This window comes from Mycteria americana, chromosome 10, assembly GCF_035582795.1.
Source record: "Mycteria americana isolate JAX WOST 10 ecotype Jacksonville Zoo and Gardens chromosome 10, USCA_MyAme_1.0, whole genome shotgun sequence".
NCBI classification, from domain to species: domain Eukaryota; kingdom Metazoa; phylum Chordata; class Aves; order Ciconiiformes; family Ciconiidae; genus Mycteria; species Mycteria americana.
Window position 1 is genome coordinate 26,523,171 of NC_134374.1, and position 24,869 is coordinate 26,548,039.

The window sequence follows — 24,869 nt, forward strand, 5'->3', positions numbered from 1 at the left end:
CCGCACCGGCCTCTGCCACAGATTTCCTTTCTGAAGTCTGGTAAATCACTTCCACCAACTTTTGAAGTGGTCGCTAATGCCCTGTTCTCAGTTTTTGGGATTCCTCACTTAAATCCCTGGGGACAGACGTATAGCCATGCTGAGCCCCTGTAGCTCCAGCGAGAGCGAGCAGGAACAGTGCTTCAAACCAGCCCCCTCAGCCGACCTTTCTGTCTGCTCAGAAAAATCGGGTTCAATGTGTGAACACCAGGCTCCCAAATTCACTGTAATCACTTCGTTCTTGGCCTTTCCGTCAGTGAAATGAGGACAATACCCTCCTCTAACATCATAAGAATGTCATGTTAATGTGGTTATAAGGTACTGAGCTGTAACGGGGTCGTGTACTCAGAGATGGGACTAATGAGCTCACATGCAATGGATATTTCTGCATTCAGCACAGAGTTTGAAAAGTATACGGTTAATAAAAGGAACATGCTTTCCCCATAAGACCTCTCCTCAACCAGCAATCCTGGTTTCTCTTGTTCTTAGGATATCCCATGTTTTGATACATTCAGAAGTAAAAAGATCAGTAATTCTCGTCACACTCTGAACTTCTGGTCCTTAAGGCTCTAATACAGGCAAATGCTGAAATTAGAAATGAGCCGTGGGACAGATTTTCCCATGCTTACTAAGCAAGAGCCACTGATGTAAAGATTTCTCTCCCAGGCTAAAATCTGTCGTCTTTCTCCAGCACAAAATTCATTTAGCAACTAAAAGGAGACCTGTGACCTTCGTGCGTATATGTTGACTTGGATGGTTATCATGTCTAACTCACAAGTCTCACCATTACAGTCACCTCATTTCTGTGTCATACAAGACTCGGTGGCTGGGGCTGTTAAAAAAGATACAAGTGTCTTGAGGTTACGCTGTCTGGAGAGGGGCCTAACAACAGTCTATCTGCTGAATCTGTAAATCATGGAGAATGAAGATAGAGAAAAATCTACTAAGTAACCTCATCCATTCCTTCAGCCCATAAAATATGGCTCCCTACAGTATTACATGCTGTTCATAGCTTTGTCCAGTCCAGTTTTAAATTGGATTTCTATACCTTTCCTTAACAAACTATTCCATGGCATGAGTGTTAGGAAGTTTTTCCTGACCTTCAGCCTGTGGTTTTTTTCTCTGCTTAATTTCATGTCATTACTTTGAATTTGGGCTGTGAAAGCTGGAAGCATTTCAAGTTAGGAAAGTTTTAAGTGTCCCACATAAATGTGAGAGTTGACAAGCGTTTTAATAACAAGGAAGGGGAGGGAGGTGTCTGAAAGCACAGATCATGGCTCTCAGTGCTGAGATTTCATGAGTGTTAACTGGATTAAAAGAGAACTTGTAGAGTGCAATGAGCAGATCTGCTTCGAAGGTGGCCAGGCTAACTGGAATGTCTTTTTGTCTTGCAGAAGATGAAGCCCATAGTCCAAAGAAGACGATCTACCCCTTCTGCCATTACTAAAGCTCTCGGCAAGTCAAAGTACCATTCCAGGTAGAGGAAATACCTTTCTGACTCCTTTTTTCACCTTTCTGCCTGTACAGACTGAAATCAAACTGGTTTTCAAACTCATTTAACGTTGTCAAGGGCAATTTGTGGACAGATAGGGAAGAGTTTCTTTTTTACTGGAATGGCATCGTGCTCAGCAGTAAAAGCTGAGGGAAAGGAGGAGGATGGGGGGACATTCACGTTATGGCGTTTGTCTTCCCAAGTAACCGCTACGCGTGCTGAGGCCCTGCTTCCCAGGCAGAGGCTGGACATCTGCCCGCCGATGGGAAGTAGTGCACAAATTCCTCTTTTTTCCCATCTTATTTTCTCCGCCTGTCCTGTTGGGAGGGTGTGAGAGAATGGCTGGTGGGGGTCTGGCAGCCAGCTCAGGTCAACCCCCCACGCAAGGCTAGCTGGTTATTTTCAGTGCAGATAATATTAGGTCTGGATATTTGATGCCTGTTATATCCAAGTATAAATACACCTGGACAATATTGCACAGTGCAGAGACACGCAAGTAAAATCAGGTACGAGAAACAGGGCGTAAGTTTCTGTAGTGTGGTTTCCCTGTTGACCTGGCTGGGATCAACGAGCCCTGACGCTTGTGTCATTCGGCTCAGAGGGGCATTCGCAGTGCTGGCAGTGCAGACATCACCGGCGAGGTCCAGAGAGCGGAGCTGGGACTGGCTGGTAGAGTGCCCTTCCTCCATCCCTCGCAGAGCCGCTCCCTGCCACCAGGGCATGAAATGCTCTATACAGTCCAAGCTGGACTGAGTAGCAGAGCTTCCATCTCTTCCTGACAGCTCTCCTGGCTTTGCCATGCGCCCTGACCCCCGTCTGCCAATTGACTTAGCAGGCTTGAAGGCATGGGCCTGTTCAGAGCTTGCGTGGGGCATATTGTGACCCTGTGCTGTGTCACGCTCGGTCTCTAGGTGAGGAGAGGACCTGCTTTCCTGAGTTGTCAGCCTGGAGTTTTTTCCCAAAATTCACTTCCGGATGGAAGCCCACGCTGCCTCCCTTTTGCCCGCTAGCGTAGCCAGTGCAGGGAGGCCAGCGTGCTCCTGCCAGGCGGGAGCAACGAGCCCCAGCTCACAGACACCAAGTCCAGGGGACTCTTTTCCTGAGATGCAGTGACCAGGCCACTCATCATCACGCACACGCTGTCCTGACGCTGGGCGGCCACACCTCCTGAAGGAATAAGAGGTTTTCCTTAAATATATATATTCGTGTGTACATATGTATACATATATATGTGTGTGTGGTTTTTTTGATAGATATATATGTGTATATATATGTCCCCCATGCTTGCACACAGCAGAAGGAGCTCTGTCCTCCCCCCTCTTGCTGGACTGCAAGTGAGACAAGCTTCCTCGTGTGGTTCTGGCTGAACAGTCAGTGAGTGTTTGGCTGATGGATTCGTTGCTGTTTAGTCTACCCTCTCGCCCGTCACAGGCAGTGGTATGAGAAGCAGAAACAGAAATGCCCTAAGAAAAGAAAGAGCTGATGCCACAGGAAGGACAGACAGAAGCAGCCGCGGGAGAGAAGCTGCCCAGTGCAGACCAGTACGTGGGGACTCCTCTCCCGGCAGCGTGTGGCTGTGGGTGGGGAGCACAACTGGGAGGTGTCAGAGGACTGGGGCGCAGAGAGGCCCCGTGTGGGCCTGCCCGTGTTCTGCAAAGGCCCACTGGTTCGGGCGAGAGCACAGTCGTCCCCATCCCCTCCGCTCTGACTGCGGTGAGGGGCTGCGGTTTGGTTTAGTTTAATTAACAGGAAGGAGGCCGTAAGCTGTCCCCGGCCGAGCAGGACTGGGCAGAGCTGTTGCAGGCAGGGGAAGGCCCGGCAGCAGCGCTGCGCTGACCGCAGGTGCTGCGCTGACCGCAGGTCCTGTCGCGGGAGCGGGCAGGGCGGGCGGAGGAGGGACGAGGTGCACCGGGAAGGTGCAGCGGGACGCAGGACAGAGGCTGGTGTGGCATTCGCCGCCTCGTGCACCGGGACTGCGGCGGCATCGTCCCGAGGAGCACCCTGGTGTTCCCCCCCAGCATGTCCCTGCCCGGCCACCCCTGGGGACTCGCCACCCGAGACCTCTCTGGCCCCTGCTCTGTCTGCTGGACCACCGGCAGGAGGGCTGGCCCTGAGCTTTGGCCGTGTTTCAGATGCAGATTCATTGGGGCACGTGAGGGGGCTGGGAGCTGTCTGGGGTGGAGGGAGCGCTGCGAAGTCTGTCCATGCCCATGTCCCAGCTCTGTGTAGGGTGGCATCAGCTCAGGCCGTTTGGTGGGAGAGCCACCAGACCCGGCTGTCCTCCGGGACAGTCACGTCCCCGTCAGATGACAGCAGCTTTCCCTTACTACCAGCTTGGGTGGATAGGTTAGTGGTGACCTTGGCGTGAAAAGCTCCCTCTTGCCTGCGACTCCAGAGCCTCCAGTGCTCTGCTGACGCTTTGCTCCTGCAGGTATAAAGCACCAGGAGTGTCAGCAGATAGAGTCAGGTACCAACGTGCCAGATGCGCAAATCTTCTGCTGAAACACCAAGTGCTAGCCGTGAGCCGAGCTCCTCGGCCCTGCAGTGGGAGCTGAGCACTCTTCAGTGTCGTCCCCGCTTCCTCCTGCAGCACCACAGAACTACTAGACACAGATAAGGGGATGCCACGCTCCTTTCTGCCTTGCTCTGATAGCAGTCTTATAAATAACATTTCCTGAGTGATTTGTTTAGTTTGATTTTTTTTTCTTTGTAAGAAAGAGATGATAAAGCTGAACTGATTGACACTTGGGTCCGTACCAGCCCTCCTGAAGAACACCCCTTTTATATCACACCATAGGTAGCTGATGCATAGTGCATCCTGCTTTTCTGAAACAAGTGTGTGGGGTCAGTCTCGTAGGATCGTTTAAAAGGGCAGGACTGATTTTCATTTGGTTGTCTTCTGACCGAGTTACTGGCTTCTTTGTCATCCCCCCCCCCCGCTTCTAAATTGCACTAAAAAAAAGTAAGGAAGAGAAACAAATTCTTGACTTTATTTGGCTGGAGAACATCCTCGTGAGGGAGGGAAGCTTTAAACGTTTCTCGTGACGGATTGCTATGGAGGGAGCTGGTACAATGCCATCTTTGCTTAGGCCACCAGAGTATTGGTGAGATTTTTTTGCTATCCTGCTGTTGTGTTTACAAAGCTGTGTAACTCCTCCAGCTTTAGGAAATCCACTGCTGAGCTTGTGTGATGGTGTGGCTCCCACTGCTCAATTGACGCACGTGGAAGGCTTTAAATACCAAGTTTAAAGGTGATTTAGCTTCTCACTTGCAGAGGCAACAGATGCATAAGCCAAGAATTCACTTGTTGGTGGCTGTAGAGCGGTGAGGAGGGAAGAGGGAATTTCTGCTTGCAGGAGTGTGGGTGTTCCTGTGGCTGGGGGACGATTTTAAAAAAGCAGCTAATGGCTAGCTGTAACCTCACTCCCATGAAAGCAAAGGGGCCCAGTTATGAGGCCAGTGGAAACTGAGTTAGACTAACAATGTCAAAAATACCACCCTTAAAGCTCATGTGTTTTTTCATTTGTTTGTGTAGAGACTGCCCTCAGACTAGAGTAGTATTGCTGAGGGGTGGAGGGAAGGTAAGTACCTCTTCCACATGCGTCCTTGCCTGCAGGCAAGGTACACGGTTTTTTCTATGTGTACAGACAGGAGGATTTCTGTGGTTTTTCTATCTACATAAATCTAAGGCCATGTCTCAGAGGTTAGCTAATTCGGTCGGGATTGGGCACACAAACACAGTCTCTGAACAAGGCTCAGCAAAGAGCTTTTCTCAGCAAAGAGCGAAGATTGCTTGTTCGTTCAGCGCAATCCCACCTGCAGAGCAAGGGCAGACCCAGGAAATGACTGTGGGACCTGTTGTACTGCCAGCACTGCTGACGAGAGCCAGGAGCAGCGCTGAGAAGTTGCTCTGGGAGGGTGCTGAGAGGCAAGTGGGGAGATGAGCACTTGGTGGAGCTCTTCCAGCTGGGGAGAGCGTGGAGAAAGGATCCGGTCCAATCCCGACGATGGCTTGTTGACGGCAGTCAACACGCAAAAACCATCAGGGTTTTTTGGAAATGGTCAGCACCTGTATCAATCTCAGTAGAAAGAAGATGCTGGATTGCAGCCAGGCAAACCAGAATCAGATGGCTGGAATTAGATGAGTACGTGCAGTTCATTTTTTTTTGTGCTGCAGCCCTTGCATTGACAAGCAGTTCAGTACAGATGGAAAACCTGGGCAGAAACGGCAGTCCCTCCCCATGGCAGGTTGAGCAGTGCCGTGAGCCAGGGACTGCCATGGGGCTTCCGTGTTCTTTTTGAGTCATAGCTCACACGCACATGCAGGACATAAGCGTTTTACCTGAGTGCGAAATGACTCAAAAATTAATATTTCAGCAGGTTAACCTCCCCAGTTTTGGTGTAGGCATTTAGGCAGTTTTCCATCTGTCTGAGGCTGGTAAAATTAATTGGGCAGAGGCAGGCAAATGCCGTTCATAATTGAGAGCAATAGGGGCAGTGCTGGGAGAAGCACGGGGCTATCGAGCTGTTCCAAAAGAGTCACCTAAAGATTCCAATCACAAACCCTTGTGAGGAAAGCTGCTGACAAAGTCATATGATTTTTTTTCCTTCTCCAGGGAAACTACCCTTTCCTCTTCCCATTCAGACAATGGGCTGCGAAGTGGGGTGTTCAGCAGCCCAGGCTCCACCTTCGTCCTGGACGAGAGAGTACAGCTAACCGTGGGCCTGCAGACCCAGGAAAGACATTTGATCTTGTTCAGTGATGTGCTGGTCATCGCCAAGTCCAAGTAAGAGGAATTCACACTCACTCCTTCTCCCCAGTATGTGCTATTGAAGCCAGGCTCTGAGCTATTTGTGGAGCAGGCATCAAAACAACTCTTCTTTACAAACGTGGATCTAAAATGTGGCATCACCTCACCCTTTCACCTCCAGAAATTCTTGGTATTAATGTTTCACTCCATTTTCCTGAAGGAAAAGGTTGTCTAATTGGTTTTGCCCTTTCCCTTATGTGGCTTCGTGAAGAAATAGCATGAGGGCAAGAGGCAGTAAGGACAGAAAACTGTCTCCTGGTCTGGCTACTTCTGCCATACATAAATTAAGAGCTTACGTGGCTTCAGTTACTAGCATAGACAGTAATTAGCCTAAATTACCATCTACCTGCATGTGGCTCTAGTGAATCACATTGCCCTAAGCCACAGCTGTCCCGCTGCAGCCACCAACCCCAAAATCCACTTGCAAAACTTTCTTGCAGTGCCTCCACATGCCCAGACATTTCGTTTTGGGGGGCTTGTTGCTGTCACTGCATCTGCATGACTGGAAGGTGGCATGACCAGACTCTGGAGGTCTAGATGTTAGGATCTGGCCTAAGAAATCCATAATTTGAATTGCAGATCCTCCTCCAGCCTCAAGCTGAAAAAGCAGGTGCATCTGAGTGAAGTGTGGACCGGCACCTGTCTCAGCGAAGTGACAGAGAAAAAGATGGGTCCCGAGAATTCATTCGTCATCGGCTGGCCTACCACCAACTACGTTGTCACCTTCAGGTATCCCATCAGACACCAGACCTCCCTCTGCAGCCTGGCAGCTGCCCAGGTCTCCCATATGTCAAGCGAAACAATGACTGAGGCTATAGGACCCTGAACTCTACTACAACCCTTCTCCTCACTGAGTAGAGGACTTCCACTCACATTAGGCAGTGTGGTGAAAACTTAGATGTTGGGAGACAGTCATCTTAGAAAGATATCTGCAGGTTGGTCCCTGAGAGCCTTTTAGAGGACCAGCCTGTGCAAGTGTTGTTATAGCAAGGGCTAACCCTGCTGCAGAGCATCCTGGAACATCACAACCAAATCTGCCATAGCAAACCAGCTTGTGCCATCATGTAACTTACACGCATGTTGTTTCAGCACCTGCCAGCAGCCATTTCTGTAGGAGATTAGCCCTAGTTTGAGAATTTTTCATTATGAAGGACAGGTTAGTTATGTTAATGAAAAATGCCAGATGGCCTTGTGCCAGGATTAAATCCTTTATCCACCCCTAGTGTGGCACGGGCAGCTCCTGGGCAAACCTTCCTCCTGCAGTTGTCTGCGAGGTGTCCCAAGCCTACAGCAACAGCCTATAAAGAGGGAAAGGTTCTTCAAGATGGGTCTGCACAAGCAGCGTGGTCCAGAGCTTGCTTAGCCCTTGCTAACCCCAAAAATAGAAATGTAGGGGCGCATGGAGCAGGCTAGAGAGTAGCCTATTCATGTCCAAATGCCATCTCAAAGGCTGTCCCAATGTTGTGCTGGAGCCAATAAGGCTCAGCAAAAAGCAGGTGAGCTTTTTATTACCTGGAGCTCAGTCTAGCCTGGCTAAATTGAATCTAGAGCTGGTATATCCGCAGGGAGCTCAGGTCACTGCTGGCTCAGGCATCTCTGCTTCACGCTCTCTTTTGCAAAGCAGGGAGGTCAGCAGTCTTCAAGGGTCGCTCTGTCCTCAGGGGCTCTGCTGGCACAGCTAGGAAGGGCTGATCTAGCCTGATGCTTTTCCTTCTGTGGGGCAGCTGCCTTGGTGGAAAAAGAAATGGGAACCATACCATGGTTTCATACATGCTGTCTCATTGTTTCCAAGGGTCACGATGGTCTCTCCCGGGTGATGCATTCCTGGCCTTAGGACTCATGCTCTGACATGCAAGCTGCCCTTTGTGTCTTAGTCCAAACTCAACAGCAGTTCCATTTCCTTCACGTCACTGAGACCTGGGTAACCTGTGTTGGCAGCAGAAGCTTCTAGGAACAGCAGACACTGGGAAGGAAATAATAGGAGAAAGAAAATAGCAATTAAAGGTCACTGCAAAAATAATAAGGGCCCACAAGATGAGTTAACTCCAACATCACAGAAAGATATTTGTCCCTTATCTGAACACTTGCCAGCCTGGGTAGGACATGTAGTCCAGTTTGTTGCTGGGGTTTTTTTGTTATTATTATTTTTGTTATTTGTTAAAATAGGACAGAAGCAGGAAAGGACTGTGCTTTTGTTCCAGGGCTTTGCAGGAAGGAACTTTGACTTACAGCTATATATAAATGAAACTGGGTAGAATTTCCAAAGGCTGCTACCCACTCAGCACTTGTTTGATGATCTGCCTCCCTTTTTATCTTCAGCTCAGCCGACGTGAAGGAACGATGGCTGTCAGCATTACTGTGGTAAGTGACCCTCCTTTCATCCTCCTCCTGGGTGGTTCCTCTACAGTCCTCAGAGAAATTTGTCATGCTAGGTGTCAAATTGCCCTCTGATTTTCAGCACGTTAGGTGTCTAGCTACTGTTTGAAAAATCCACCTTTGAAACCTGAATGTAGAAGCCCCTGGGTGAAAGCAAAATTGGTGTTGACAGTGCAGGAAAGATGAAATCCACTAGAAGATAACATTGTTGGAGCACCTTTTTTCTTTGGAGCTGGAGGTTGGCTTTGCTAATCACTATGGAAATGTCACAAGTGTTACTGACTCTTCAGATGTTTTTTGATTCAAACTAAAGTTTGTATTTTGTGGCATCTAGAGGCTACGGTTATTTCTTTTTCATGTTATATTTTTACATGTTGTTTCCACTAACATCCAGGCAGAAGTGTTTGTATAGGTACAGAGAGGGGAAGAAGTCTCTTGATTTGTGGAGAGCAGTAATGATCCCAAGGATGCTGGAAGGTGTTATGCTAGACACATCTATCTGCATTAAAGTACTGCCATGTGGGGTTTTGCTAGTCTGGGGCCTCAAAGAAAGATAAAGAAGCCAGTAGGAGCATGTGACCACACTATGAACATTGCATGTTATTGTTACTGTCATAATTAATCTGTATTTATTATAGTGCCAAGGAGCAGGTCCTTTTGATCTCTTGGATCCAAATCTTAGGGTCCTTCTCAAGTTTGGTTGGGAAATTATATTCCCTCCCCTTTTCTTTGACTTTTAGGCATATCAATGAGGTAAAACAGAATGAATATCTGAAGAATCTAACCCTTCAGATCTTTGTGCTGGATGCTGACAACTGTTCTTCTGTAAGTAAAGCTAAGAACCTGCTCATCAGACCAGCACTACATGGAGGTCTATGGGGTAGGGGCGGGAAGGCAGGGCTGTGGTGCTGCTGCTGCTGCTATCCCTGGTTAAAATTCAAGTCCCACCTGAAAAAGTTTTAGAGGGTGTGCATCTGGGCAGCTGCATCCTTCCCACTGGAAGCTGACTCAGAGAGTTTTGGTTTGGGAAATCGGGAGGTAGCCAGACCCTTACCAAAGAACAGTTAATTCTTAAGATTATTCTTGGCCTCTGGCTTCTTTCCTCTTTTCCTTCTGCTTCACTTCATAATTGGTGACGGTTTGTGGTTGAGTGCCCAGTCATTCCTATTTCCAGTGCAGTAAGTTGAGGATATTGATGATGAAAGAGTCACTGGTGTGTTCTCCAGAATTAATTTACTGGGATGTGTCCCAGTCTCTTCATATGAATAGCATACATTTCTAGGCTTCGTGCCAAGCTTGGTGGGTCACACTGACGTCCGGGGGGCTCCTCCCTCAGAGAGCGACCCCAGACACTTGTGGTTTATTAGCCTTGTGCCGTGTTCACCCTTTGGAGTGACAGTAGCACTACTATCAGTCAAATACTGATGTGATCAAATACAGCATCTGGACACCACACAGTTCCTGTGATTTCTACTGGACAAAATCTTTGGATGGTTAATAAACCTGTGATAGAAGAAGTAGTGGACAACAGTTTTCACAATGTATAGCCATCACCCTTAACAATGATTCCAGTGTAGTTCAAATCAGTACAACTCTTCTAACCATGAACATTTAATAAAGACAGTCAAGATGAGTGACATTTTCCCCAGATTTTAAAGCTGCAAGCAGCTGCAACCAAACTTCATGCCTTCTTATTAGCTTCCTATATTTTCTCTGTTTTCCTTTCTAGACTACGGCAGTCAATGTGTCCAATGTGGAAACTGCAGAGAGTGTGATGAAGAAGACCCTTCTACAGCTTGGACTTCCCGTAAGTGGCAGTTGCGTAGTCTGTCTGCCAGACCTTAGCTAAGGAAGCTGGCAACATCTGGTTTACAGGACAGTGCAGATGTGGAGAAGTCTAGATTTGCTGTAGCTAACCAGTAAGGCATTAATACTCTCTGGACTACAAGATGAAGCAATCTATTTGTGTGGGTGCCAAGTATTAGAAACACAGACATGCTTAAATGCCTGCATTAAATTAAAACCTTGTATGATAAAGTCCTTTGGATTTCAGAGGACTTCAATGCTTGCAATCCAGCATTAGGATTGAGCCAAGCTTGTCAAAGGATTATTAATAATAGCCATGAAATACTGAACAAATCAGTGATGTTATCAGATGAGCCTTGCCCATTGCCGTGGTCCAGCCTTTCCCATTACAGTGTTTAACAGGTAGCTTTGACGGTGTTCCAGTAGTTTAATTAATACCAAGGAAGGCTGTGGAACATATTGCTAAAATAGTCTGGGAAACCATCATGTGGGTTTACATCCTGCTGGCTCTCCATCTTTTCTTCTGCACCTTTCCCCTTCCACTCTGTATCAGACAGACTGATCCAGAGGGCCGTCCCTCCCAGCCGTGCGGCTGTCCTGGAGATAGCCGTGCACATCTGGCTCCTTGGCTTGTTCAGCCGTTATCTCTGTCTGTTGCTTTCTGAGTGGAGTGCAGCATCGTGGACCCTCATCCTGGCCCGCTTCACCTCATATTTTTCTCTTTTCTGTTCCTCATCCGCCAGGACAGGACAAGTGAACACCACCTCTGGGTGATCTCAGGAAAAGATGACCCTGCTTACCCTCTCATTGGTAAGAGCTCTCCCGTTTTCCCTCAATTCTAGCACCACAAGAACAAGTGATAAATGATACTGGTGTGTGTGGCAGAGAAACATCTGAAACACTGCACTCATCACTTAAAAAAGCAATTGTAGGGGGACTGTTGCCAATGTGAGATGTGACATCAAGCTGATGTGGGATGTCACTTGGCTTTTATGGTCTCAGGATCCACATTTAATCAACACATGGTGACATCTTTGAAGATCTTCATACTTACCTCCCTTTTCCAAGCAAATCTCTGCATTTGTGGATGGGAGCCCATGACACTTTTCAGCAGATGCTCCAAATAAACAAGAGATTTTTAGGCTGGCCTAAGAAGTTCTTTCTATCTGTGATGCAAGGGTAGGACATGCCTCAAAGCCCAGTCCCATCCCCGTGGCTGCTGGTATGAGCTTGCACGGCTACATGCTTGGAGGCTGGTCATCCTCTCCCGCTCAGCTTTGCAGGCTTCCCCTCCTCACAGGCAGCGCCTGTGGTCTGGGGCAGACTCAGCCCTCGTGGCCTTACTGCTAGGTGGGAGTGAGGTAGCGCTGACAGTCCTGACAGACAGCGTGTACTTGCGCTAAGGAGCCCACCACTTAGATCTAGCCAGAGAGGAAGCAAGGAAATACGCCGATTTACCCAGCATCTAAACCAGAGCTGTTAGATGCATTTAAACTGCTGCTTGCTTCTCTGACAGAGGTATCAATGGTGCGGCCATTGCTCAGACTGTGTTGCCCTATAGCATACTGCTTAGTTATGCCGAACAAGTAATCTCTGCCTTAACTCTGTATTGTGTTTTCAGTGATAACCCAATAAATATATCCCCAGGCTCTCCAAGGAAGTTTATGCATGTTGGTTTATTAAAGAGATCTTGCTCCAAAGACCATGTTGTTGTAGTGAGACCACTATTCTGGGGCTCATTAGACTGCACATGTTTATTTGGGGGTGTTTCTTGGTGCTTTCCAAGTCATCATGGCATGGATACATGTTTGTATCCGTCCAATACTTACTAGACTGTCATAGTAAGCTAACTCCTGCACAGAGCAATGCTTACAGTATTTTGTTAGTGCAGTGGGGCCCATAAGCCTATTAATAAGGGCTTAAACCCAGTTAATAGTGCTTTGTTGCATGTTGTTCTGGAGAGCTGCTAAGGAAGAGTGGCTGGCTAGGTTTAACTGGACGAACTTATTTGTAAAGCGATGATCATACATGCATAGATGTGCCCCGGCCTCTTTAGTCCACAGGTGGAGGTTTTGCGCAACATTGCTTAGAGGCCCAGCTGCAGTGGGAGCCATTAGATGTGGGTGCTTCCTCCTGCCCAGATTTGGAGCTGTTTTCCCATAGCTCTGCATCTTTGCTTGCTCTTTACACGCCTCTTTGCTCAACAGGGCACGAGCATCCTTTCAGCATCGCATTGAACTGTCTCCGGGACTCTGCTGACCAGCAACAAGGAACCAGCAATAACACCCTCCTGGCTGATGGGACAGAGACTTCCTTCCTTGATCAGCTCCCAAAGGAAAAACAGTGTCGGTTTGTCCTGAAACCCAGGCTCCAAGGTCCAGTGCAGCTGAGGAGAGGTAGGGGCTGCAGGGGTGCAGGCAGGCAGAGACTTCGCTGCTTCCTTGGCAGTGCCAAACTCTTCCTAGCATCATACACGTATTCCAGAGTCGCTCTCATACCTGAGTGTATGCAAAGAGGAAGAGATTGCAGAGGGGCTGAATTTGTCTGTGCAAATGTTCAGAATTAGCTTTCGGTCCTTGATTAGCTTTCAGTTGCAAGCCATTCTTACATTGCACAGACAGCAAGGTTCCCTGAAGAACAGTGATTGAATAAAAGTTTTGCTGATGGTTGAGAGATGAACAAGTGGTTTCCCTGCTGTATATTATCTGACCATCCCCATTAAGAGTGTAGTTATTAAACACACAATGGTAGAAAGTCCTTGCTATGCTGGGAACTCTGCCTCCGCTGTAGATCACTCACTGGCCAGTAGGAAGGACAGACAGGTGTGTAACGAAGGTCTGCGTTTTCTTTCAGAGTCACTGCAGAAACACACCAAGAGGAAGAAGTCCTTGATTGACTGGGCCCTGCGCCGCAGCACCAGCACCCCCACAGGCAGCCCTCCTTCGCAGTCTCCTACCACCCCACGGAAGCTCTTCGGCCTGTCTCTGTCCTCTGTCTGTCCTGACGGGATCCTTCCTAAGCCAATCATGGTAAGGAGCAGCCTGGGCTGTTTGTCCTGACATAAACTTGACGTGTTTAGCCCAGAATTTAAAGTCACTTGTGGTATTTATGAGGATTGGATGGGGAAGACCAGCATTTGCCTGTGATTCAGATCTAGCCCAGTAACAAGGGTGAAAGCATCCCTCTCCTGTGTAATCCATATCACTTTGTGCGCAGATGTCCATCCTGTTTCAATGGGCGTCTCCAACCGGGTCATCACAAGCTGACAAGGGGCAATGTCGGTGGACTATGCCATGCTACATAGCCTAGACCTCATTCACTACAAGAGTCCTCTGGGCTCACACTTGCCACCGGATGAGTGTACCCACGTGAACTGTACCTGCAACTTAGCTGACAGGCTCTTGTCCCCGGTTAAATCATGATAAATCTCTTGTATGTCTGTCCTCTTCCCAGTACTGACTAGGTCTTACAGTAATTATGTTATAATATGTGAGGTATAATATACACAAACAACAGGGTAAAGTGTTAGGCTCTTAAGTACAACTGGGCTTTCTCTTAGGATATGCTGCTCCTGCTGTACCATGAAGGTCCCTCTACTAGGGGCATTTTCAGACGTTCTGCCAATGCCAAGACTTGCAAGGAGCTGAAAGAGAAGCTGAACTCTGGAGATGATGTCCAGGTGGACGGAGAGTCAGTCTTTGTGGCTGCAGCTGTCATCACGGTATGTTTGGCCAAGTAACTCAGCTGTCTGAGCTAATCATACCTTCCTTCTTTAAGGAAGCAACATGAGTCTTTATGGGTAGGGAACACAAAGCATTTTCCAGCAAGGCACATTCTCACCTGATGGCTTGGCCCATCTACGTGCACAAAGGTATCTGCCTGCCCCAGCGGTGCCTTTTTCTCATGCAGATATGTGCAGTGGCCCTCAGGCCAGTGTTTCATTTTGCACCTCCCTGTACAAAACAGCCTCCAGCAGGCAATATAGTAATGTCTACCTCTAAGATAGCCGAGGTATCTATACATTGCCAAATAACATGCCAGAGTCTCGACTCAGCAATTCAGATGCTGCACTAACATAGGCATGAAGCCTTTTGGTGACAGCAGCACAGATGCTCTTAGTCCTTTCTGGACACACAGAAGAGACTGCAGGGAGACATGGGAGGACTCTGCCATTTAAGTGCAACTGCTCTGCATCCCCCCCCAGACAGAGAGGCCATGCTCAGAGGAGCTGGCCTGTACTATCTAGACCCTAAGCCCTCACCAGCCAGCAAGCAAGAGGGAAAACAGCTGCCAAACGCAAGCAGAGGGGTCGCGGTGGGTGAGGGATGAAGCTTGCGATAAGACCCAAGTTTTAGTAAGAAAAAGCCTATCTTTTGCACTGGCAATTAAATCTGGTCAGAACAATTCAGGCACCTAAAGTACCAAAAACCATCCCTGTCTCTTGCTTTTGCTGGCCTAATACAAGAAGCTGTTGACTGGGAGGATATTCAGGCACTTTCCAATGCAAGACATGTAAGTTGTTAAATAGTCCCCTGAGAATAAAACAGCAATCCTCATAGCTGAGAAATGTTTCAAACAGAATTATGCACAGCCTTAGCTATGAGTCCTTTGCCTGCTGCAATAGAGATCAGTCCTGTTCTGGAGAAGGGGCAGGGCACGAGGGCTGGCCGTGCACCCTGCCGCCAGCAGCTGCAACCCAGTTCTGCAGTGCTGCAGTGGAAGAGCCCTGAGGAGGACAGCTTGGTGGAAGCGGGGAGGGGAGGAGAAATGTATTTGTGTCGTGTCTTGTTTTATCTTGTGCTTAATATGAATAAACAATGACTATATGCATCGTGAAACCAAAACAAGGAATTCAAAACTGACCAGACTGCTCTGCATATATATATTTAATTCAGGATTTTCTCCGAAATATACCTGACAGTGTTCTATCCTCAGACATGCACGGACTGTGGATGGAAGCTGTGGACACGGAAAATCGGGCACATAAGATTGAAGCTATCAAAAGGTTTGTAAAAGCCTTTGTAAAAGCTTCTTTTGGTGGGAGAAGGGGAAGCATATTGCCCTAAGCATAGACTTCATCTTCTGGGAGAGTCCTGGCGCTGCTCCAGGCCACAGCAGAGCTATTGCTGATTGCCAGTGTCACTGGTCAGAACGTTTTCCTTTCAATGGTCTTTTATGAACATTGTTAACATTTCTGACCCAAAAAAATGTCATTAGAAAATTCTTTTCTGATGACCAGTTCAAGTTACCAGAACCAGCAAACTGAAAAAGCACGATAATTCAGCCACCAGGAGTACATCAAATGTTAGTGGAATTAGATCCTTAACAATGGTAACTTTTTTCTTATGTGCACAAAATAAAGCTGATCATCATATTGGCCGTTAGAAGAAATAGTCCTGCCAAGATGGTGATTGGGACCTTGAAAACGGCTTTACTGCCTTGAAACTGCTGCCCTGAGCAAGAATCGTCCATCAGCATTGTGTGGGATATGCAGTATATCAAACCTCTTCTTGTCAGTGGCTCAGCTCAGTTTTTGAACCTTACTATTTGGCCTGAGCCTCCTTCCTGCATTGTCGCTACAGCATGGGACACAGGCAATGGCATTGTCTCATGTGCTGCTGGCCTGGAGCTGTATGCATCTCCTGTGGGCTATGATTATTGTGTTAAGGCATTATGGACTTCTACCCATGTGTTCTGGACGTAAGTCCCTTGGTCCCTCAGGCTCTGTGACCAGAGTGGGTAGGCAATGTGGATGTAAAGTTGTGGCTCTCACATAAGGTGGTAGAGGGGAGCGACACGGTCTTACTTTATCATCAAATGTGAATGTCTCAAACTGGTTGCAAAAGGGCAGAAGGGAGCAAAAGCTTTGGGAAGCAACTTCCGATATTTGAAGAGCGATTTTTATGAACAGCACTGTTTTCCTTTGTTCCCACTCCCTGAATAGTCTGGTCAACCAGCTCCCAGAGGCCAACCTCATCTTACTCAGACACCTCTTTGGAGTCCTCCATCACATTGAGCAGAATTCCGGCGTGAATCAGATGAATGCCTTTAACCTGGCTCTTTGCATAGCACCCAATATGCTGTGGCTACCAAGTCCCACTGGGCCTGAAGAGGAGAGCAGGTCTACAAAGAAGGTAATCTTTCGTAGGTTTGGCCTCATGCATGTCTTCCCCTTTTGCCACTTTTTATGGGCACTGTATTTTGTAGACTAAAGGAAGGCATAGGACCAGTGACAGTGCTGGCTGAGTGGCATCCAGGCTTCGTCCTTTCCCCTGTGCCATTGTGCCCATGCTGGTAGGGGAATTTAGCCACTCAGTTTATCCAGGGTGGAAAGGAAAGCTGTGGTTGCTTTACCACATGAGCTTCCTATATGGACAGGCAAGCACAAGAAAGATGGAGCAGCTGAAGTTAGACACTGCCACTTCAGCTGGGTCTAAAGCCATCTTGCAGAGACAAAGTAAGCAATGAACATGACAGGGCATCAGAGGGGAGGAATGCTTGCTTCTAGTTTATGAGGCGTTATCAATAGTAAGGAAAATCATAGAGCATGCTGTACCCAGCTCACTGTACCAGTTCACGTAGCTCATATTCTTGCTCATATTCTTGTATAGACGCATTGCCACGTTCTTAACAGCTTCTTGAGCAAAAGGTTCTGTAGGAAATTACATCTTTGTGACAGGCAAAGGAACATTCTGGGACTGATTTGACTTGCTCTGTATAGCTGGCTATATTCTCATGGAACTGACCCTGTAAATTCATGTCTTTGCCAGGTGGCCTTGTTAGTGCAGTTCCTGATTGAAAACTCAGGAGAGATTTTTGGAGGTGACATTGCTTCCTTGTTTCAAAGACCAGACAACAAGAAGTCCAAAAACTCAGAGGAATCTCTGGGTAAGTTGGTGGTACTGTATCTTCCAGAAATGTTTAAGATCTTTTAATACGTAAACTCCTCACGCAAGAGTTTGCTTTCCCTTCGTGTCTCTTCCAAGGAAAAACATTGAAAAACAGTTGTTTTGGGTTTTCCCTTTGCCTGTCAGGCATAGGCAGGAAGCGAGGGAAAGCAGAGCGCTGAGGTGCATCACTTCAAATGTGTCCCTGAGCATGGTTGTCTTTCTCTATGGCTGCTGTTCAACCTATTCCAGCCATCACAAGAATTTAGTGTAGCCTTAGCGCTGCCGTGTCCCAGCAGTCTTTTCTTCCAGATTCGTTCTGTAAAGCTAAACCAAATGGTTGAATGGAAAGAGATCCAGTTGTCTCTGTTAACTGTCCTGTGAATACAGGCCAGTGGTGACAGCTCAGGTCATCAAGCCAGAATTGTTGATGTTGTTCCCAGTCCTGCTCTGGTCCCTGGGAAACAATGGATCATCTTTGCTTTTCCATGGACTTGATAATATTTCCCTGCCTTGGTTGTAAGATACTATACGGGGTTAGGAGACATAGGCAACAAATTAATTTGCATTCTCTGCCTCAGGCATAGGCTTGACTCAGCATGACGATTCCTCTGATGAGCTGGAATTTTCTGCTTGTGACCCAGAAGGACCAAAGCACCACCTGGTACCTGAAACAGATGCCATTTTTGAACCATCCAGCAGCTTGTTACTCGGTGAGGATCAGGAAGACTGGGACTTGTTCAGTGAGATCACAGCCTGCTATCAAAGCAAAGCGCAGAAGAACACCAGTGCAGACAGCTATGACCTCCTGGAAGAGGAGGGCTCCTTCTGCTCCATTGGCTCCATACGCTCACTCAGCCCGGCCAGGGACCGGTGCTCATCAGAGCCCAGCGTCTGCCTCAGCTCCCAGCTTCCTGCTCAGAGCCATGAGCCGGTGGCCCGCCAGTCCAGCTGCGATGCCACCATCATGCACAGCCATACAGACTACATCCACAGGCTCAAGCAGCTGCAGCTGGAGAGCCAGAAGTTAATTGATGAAGGCCTAAGCCCCGGGATTAATAAGGCCAGGCAGAACTTGTGGCAGTCGCCTCAGACCAGCTCTAGGGTGAAGAAGCTCAGCCTTCAGAAATCCAGCCTGTCCAACAGGTCCAGCTTCTCTAGTCTGTCCTCTACCACCACCTCCCCATCTGCCTCCTCACTCAGCTCCTTAGACAGTGCTTTCTCCTACTGCTCAGAGTCATCAGCCATTAGTCCCACAGACGTCTCATCCCTGCCATTCATGTTCGGCACGTCTGCCAGGCTTCATGCTGTGTCCCCCAAGATTGCCAGAAGGTCCCTGAAAGAATGGCACAAGTCCTTCACGTCTCCTGTGCCTTTACACCCATGTGACCTGGACAGTTTCCATGAGTACGACCCCAAGGCCATAGAGAGCAGTCATTGCTTTGGGGAGAGGAAGAGTTTTCCATCTGTCAGCAGAGCTGCCGTGGGAAGCCCCCTAACTGACATTGACTGGGAAGAAGAGGAGAGTCAGCTGAGTTGCTTAGGGGGCCCTGGCCCAGGGCTCAGCAGCCAGGATTATAGCAAGGCATCTGAACGAGACCCTGAGCTCCCAGCTGCCAGCCCAGCCAGTGAGAAATCCCCACAGATCAGCCACCAGCAGCACAGGGAGAAGGCAGTGAAGAACATAGAAATCAAAAGCATTGATGCCTGCCCTCCAAGCCAGGAAAGCCTGAAGCGCACCAAGATAACTTTTTACATGGCCCCAAATAAAGAAAGCTCTTGGGGGTCTCCGGTGGAAGAGGAAGAGGAGAGATCCATGGCAAACACCAGCAGCAGTGACTCGCCCAGCAGCAGCAGTGAGCAAAGCCTATCCAAGAACTTGCAGACTGTGAGCGTCCATATCCCCCAGACAGTTTTCTATGGGCAGAATACCCCCCTTGTCCTGCAGTCCATCTCCAGGCGCTACCACCATGAACCAGTGATCCCGTCCCCGCAGGCAGAGCACAAAGAGAGCCCCCGAAGTGCCTCCACTCCTGAGGAGCTGGAGAGCAAGCCAGTGGAAATGGCGCAGGCGCCAACCCAGAGCAAGGGCTTTAACACATTCAGCCACACCATCCGTATCATCCTCCCCGCCTCCATTCGAAATACTGTCAGGGAGTATTTCAAGCACGATGAAACCAAGACCTGTCCCACGGCTGAGGCGGAAGCAGTGGAGAATGAACTCCTTCGGAGCAAGGTGGAGTGGCTCAGGAGCCAGCCACTGGCAGAGGTGGCCGCAGAGGAGCATGATACAGTGGCGTTTGCAGAAGAGACGTTTGTCTAGGGAGATGGATGTGGGAGAACTGAATATTTTTTTGTGTATGTGCAGCAGAAAATATTCTGTAAGATATGATCGGGGTGTGAAGAATCTAGCAGGCTGCATGGGGCAGTAATGTAAAGTGACACTGATGTGTATGTAATGTTGGGGTTTTAACATTCATTTTGGCTGGGGGGGGGGGGGTGTTCTTGGTTTTTTTCTTTATACCCTTTTTCTATGGAAGAGACTTCACTGGCTGGGTGTCTAGTGGGCTGAATGCCACCAGACTCTCTCTGTCCATGAATGGGCTGACCTGTACAGGGTCTGACTCCATTTCTTTTTAAAGCATGAAAGGAGAAACTCTGCTTTATTTTCTCCAGTCAGCTGCTGATGCGTGTGGATGACTTGAGAACTGGGACAGCTAATGCTCCATCAGAATGAGTTAAAAATCTTTACGCTTGCACAAAGTCCTCCACTATTCACTGTTCATCACCACCATTCCTCCAAAGGAAGACCCTTCACCTCCATCCCAGAAATCACTGCTTCGCTCTGCTCATCTTTTGTCCCCCGGTGCTCTAGCTCATAGTCTGTGTTCATTACTGTTTGAGGCTGCGTTCCAGAAACACCAAACGGAGCCCAGAGCCCAAAGCCCTGCTTTCACTGACAGATGGCATATGTAACATTTTAACCCCAAGATTGCCTTTTTTTCCCAATTACTTACGCATTGATTCTCTCTTCTCATACCTCCCCCAAAGCTAGCATTTGACAGAGCCACAGTTACTAGAAAGGATTTTAGCACTGTCACTTTGGCAGGGCTATGAACATTTGTCTTCTTCGGTGTCCTCTGGGAGTAGCTGGTCCTTTGAGTCCTAGTAAAAGGTGACATTATATTTCTGTAAATGATGGTGACGTTTCAGAAGGCCCTTTCCAGAGGCAGTGTGGATGGGGCAACTAATCAAATTCCTAGTCATGCTGAGAGGGACTTAAGCAGGATTTGGCTTTAGCATGAGGTGAAGGAGTTGTGAAAGTTGTCAAGAATGTTGTCGAGTGGATGCTGAAGCAAAGCCCCATCTGGCTAGAAAGTTGTCAGACAGTCCGTGAGCCGAGACTGTCCAGGCCCAAACAGCGCTGATGCTGTCACAGAGAAGCAGTCGGTTCCCACTCAGCAAAGTACGTGGCCCAGTGTGCTGCAGCAGAATTAAGTCTGGAGAAGGGCCAGGCAAGGATGCGCTAAGCAGGCTGCTTGTGTTGCACCACGAAAGAAATGCAGCCAGTAGACGCTTGGAGCATCCCTGTGATTCCACTCAAGGCAATGCTCAGAAGCGCCATAGCCATAATGGGACTTGCTTAGAGGTTGTGATGCTGCCAGCTGAGCTCTAAAAAGAAGCTGAGAGCACCACGTTCGTTTGACAGGCTTTAAGAAAACGATGGGAAAAGTCTCAAAGGTTAAAAGGTTCAGGATGTTTCATTTGAAAGTTATGTGAGAGTTTTCTAAGGTGGTTTCTCTCAGAGAGATACTCCCTTTACTCAGTTAACAGTGAATTGAAGGACGAGAGAAATACATGAATCCTAATGATTAAAGGTAGTCCTTGTGGAGCGAGTGTCCCCTGCAAGTTGCTGAGTGTCTGCAAATAGCCATACCTGGAGTTGCTTGGCACCTGCTACGGCTCAGTCCTTGCACAGAGAGGGAAGCCACCTCTGTAAAATGATCCAGTAGGTGTCAGATGCCTCCACTCATCTGCCAGGTGCCTGGGACAGTGCCAGGAAGCTGCCCCCACGCTCCAAATTCACACCATCGAATACCAGGGCAGGGGAGAGAGGGGGAAGCCCAGAGCCCACTTTCCGAGGTGTATAGAGTTCAGTTGTTATATGCAGAGTGTTTAACTCTTAGATGTGGCACTCTGTGTCCCAGATCACCTTGGTGGCCCTTGTATGATGAAAGGTGTATATAATCGTAATACAAACCCTCCCCGCCATCATTTCCCTCACACATGAACGCTGACAAGGCATTCACAGTCTTTTTTCCAGAGCTACAGTTGTAACTACTTCAATAAAAGACACACAAATTTGTTTGTCATTGTGGTGTGGTGATCGCCTTGCTCTGACTTCCCTCTCTTCTGCGCTTGGGTGATGGTGTTTGCAAAGCACCGAACTGTGCTGCGACACACACGTGCTCCCCACCCCAGATCTGTGAGGCTGGCCACGCTGTCGAGGAGCCCTCTTCCAGCACATGGCTCAGGCATTACTCTTATTTGTGTCTTTTCAGGAAGGTGAAACAGCACTAAATATTATGAGAAAAGTCTGTCTGTACTTGGAAGAGAGATTATTCTGTATTCTAAACATGCCGTGTTTGGAATTTACAATGGATTGTAAACTGGCTCAGTGGCTGGGCTGGGCTCAGTTCAAACAAGGGGGACCTGGACCAAATGCAGAGTAAGAGCTCACGATTTGCGTCACCTAAAAGAATTTCGAGCAAGTTAGAAAGAGATTAGTTTATAGAAACACTGGGAGAGGCGGGGCAAAACACACATTTTCCTCTTCTCAGCTTAGGCTGCCTAATATGGGCGCATTTCCCTGGATAGTTGCTCTAACCCAGCTCTCTATTAATAATTTTTCTTCATTTAAAACAAAACAAAATCCTCCAAAATTTATCCAAAAAGACAGCACAAACCACCGGTCCCTTTGGGAGCCTGTGGCTGCATGGCAGAGGCAGGGTGCTGCCCAAGACAGAGAGAGACTTGGCCTCCCAAGCATGCAAAGACCTCACTTACCTGCTACCTCTAGGCCTGGGCATGGAAATTTGCAGCACGCCTGTCCCATGAGCCGAGGCAGAAATGCTGTTCTGAGAGTCCAGCTTGCTGGAGACCAAGATGCTCCCCACATTTTGGCACCCAATCCTACATCCGCTAAGTTAGCAGAAGTGTTCCACTTCCTTCAAGGCCATCAAAATACATGTAGCAAATTAGTCATACACTTCCTAGGGACAGCAGACCAGGACACCTGTGAGCTGTGCCACCATCCAGCACGCTCCAAGTGTAGCTGAGGAACAGGTAAGTGCCTTCATGTAATGCCCCACCTCTAAACCCCCCAAATCCTGGCCACAGTCCCCACGGGACTGTGCCATAAAGACAAAAGGGTCCTGGAGCTCCTGGCTTCTGCTGAACAAAAACGCCAAACCGCTGCTTTTAATCCCAGGAAACTCAAGACCACAAGTATAAATTGGCCAAAATACGAATTCTGCCTTAATTCTTGTGAGCGCACTCTGCTTTCCTGTCAGCCCCTGGCAGCCAGCCAGCAGTGGGCCACCGTGCCACCTGGGGCTGCGAGCCACCCTGCGCTCCCACAGCAGCTGCGGCCGCGCTGTCAGTGCTCCCATCGGCGCGGGTGTCACAGGGCGGAAAGCTGCATGGCAGCTGACAAGTCAAGATAAGGATAAAGAGGAATGCTCTTTGCCTTCCTGCAAAGAAGGGAAGTGCAACTGTTTTAGCTTTGTCTTCCTTGTAAATATATGTTTCGTTCATCTTCTTTCACACAGTGGAGTCTCTGGACCAGCACTCCTGGAAAGGCCAAGGAAGACAATCACAAAACCTTCAGATAAGGGCCCCTTTCCGCATTAGGCGAGTATTCCATCCTCACAGTCATTGCCTCTGCCACTGATTTACACCTGCTGAGAATGTGATCAGTGATGCCTTAGGGTGCTGCTTGATGTCATTTTCCTGTCACATATTATATCCAACTGCTACCAAATTCCTTTCTCAAAACTCCCGAGTGGGATGTGATGCTCCCCAGAGATGCAGAGATGTATTTGGAAGTCACCAAGCATTCTTGAAAAAGTTCCACAGCACCCAGCTTGCTCATAACACAAAATATCAAATACAGACAGTTGGCTTTCTGACCCAGAAAGGCCACATTTTCCCTTAATGTACAGCCCTCAGACACAAATAGGTTTCCCTTCTCTCTCTGCCCTTTTCCTGATGAAAAGGAGCGGTTCAGCCCAAGCTGGCCCGACACATGCTGACAGCCCTGCTCGGCGCCCCGCCGGACGCAGTCACTCGGGAAGAGGTGTCGTGGTTGCCATCCGGGAAGCGCGGAGCCTTCATGACCTGCTCCCAGTATAGATCAAGGCCAGACAAGTCCAGCTCATTTGCCTTGAAGAGACAATGACTCACGCACTTCAGCCTCTTCTCATTTCTGCTTGGCATGTACGACTTGTGCCCTAACCCTGCAGGCTGGCAGAAACCGTGAAGGAAGTGCCCAGGGGCAGCTGCAGTTTATTTCAGCCGCCTCAGTCCCATTTCTGACATCCCCACAGAGTCAGCACAGCCAGTCGCCCAAGACATAGGCTCCCCGATCCTTTGCAGGTAGCTCCTTTGTGCAGAGTCCTCTCTGCTATCCCACGGCACCTCCGAGGGACAGACAGACTTGCCAAAGAGCGGTGGGGGCTATTTTGGCTACCTGCATAACAAAGCAAACAGCCTATCCTAGCAACTTCTTCTTCGAAGGTCACCCACACTCTGAAGAGGAACGTGACAGTCACTCAACCCTTTCAAGCCAGCAGCTGTTCCCTCCCTCGCCATCCCACCAGCGCGTGGCATCGCGCCTGCGTGTAGAGAACTGACCTCTCTCAGCAGCAGCCGTGGTCCAGCTTCAAACTCACAAGCAGGAGGGGGCTGAAGGGTGGGACTGCGGAGCTCCGGGCCGTCTCTGCTTCGCAAAGGCATAGTGGCAGCATCAGGAGAGGGGAGAGACATGAAGCGGTACCGGAGGTGGTGGCTTTACAGCTTTCATTTAATCTGTTTTTATTCCCTTTGCTTTATTATAGTAAACCTGGGGCAAGTTGGAGGAGAAGAGGTTTGGGAGAAACAGGCACAGCCTGGAGGAGCTTTCTGAGGCATACCCAAGCAAAGGGCTGCCCTGTAGAAGGTTTGGCCTTGCACTGGCTTCTGTGAAATGCCAGTCAAGAGCCCCTGAAGCCCCAGTACTACACCACATCCGTGGTCCCAAAACAGGGCTGGGACCCTGCGAAAATCCACCCTGCTGCATTCCCCTGCTACAGCAAGTGGCTCTGGCCCACACCAGACGGTTCCCCCAGTAGCGAGCCCTCTGTTAGGTTCCCTGGCTAGAATTTTGTACCGATTTTTGCACGACGGACCAGAGAGGAA

The 24,869-nt window shown here is 48.7% G+C and overlaps 1 protein-coding gene across 2 annotated transcripts in view; it reads left to right on the forward strand.

The window, feature by feature from the left end:
- The window catches only part of LOC142414949 (rho GTPase-activating protein 20-like), a 38,601-nt gene extending 16,817 nt beyond the window's left edge, over positions 1–21,784 (forward strand). For both annotated transcript variants that reach the window (XM_075512768.1, XM_075512769.1), the window contains exons 2-15: positions 1,434–1,516; positions 6,148–6,318; positions 6,922–7,071; positions 8,662–8,703; positions 9,459–9,543; positions 10,448–10,525; positions 11,268–11,334; positions 12,732–12,920; positions 13,378–13,553; positions 14,084–14,245; positions 15,420–15,529; positions 16,469–16,658; positions 17,295–17,412; positions 17,993–21,784. In XM_075512768.1, coding sequence (XP_075368883.1) covers positions 1,437–1,516; positions 6,148–6,318; positions 6,922–7,071; positions 8,662–8,703; positions 9,459–9,543; positions 10,448–10,525; positions 11,268–11,334; positions 12,732–12,920; positions 13,378–13,553; positions 14,084–14,245; positions 15,420–15,529; positions 16,469–16,658; positions 17,295–17,412; positions 17,993–19,734 — 3,360 coding nt within the window. In that variant the 5' untranslated portion in view covers positions 1,434–1,436 and the 3' untranslated portion in view covers positions 19,735–21,784. The remainder of the gene's footprint in view (positions 1–1,433; positions 1,517–6,147; positions 6,319–6,921; positions 7,072–8,661; positions 8,704–9,458; positions 9,544–10,447; positions 10,526–11,267; positions 11,335–12,731; positions 12,921–13,377; positions 13,554–14,083; positions 14,246–15,419; positions 15,530–16,468; positions 16,659–17,294; positions 17,413–17,992) is intronic.
- The last annotated feature ends 3,085 nt before the right edge of the window (positions 21,785–24,869 follow it).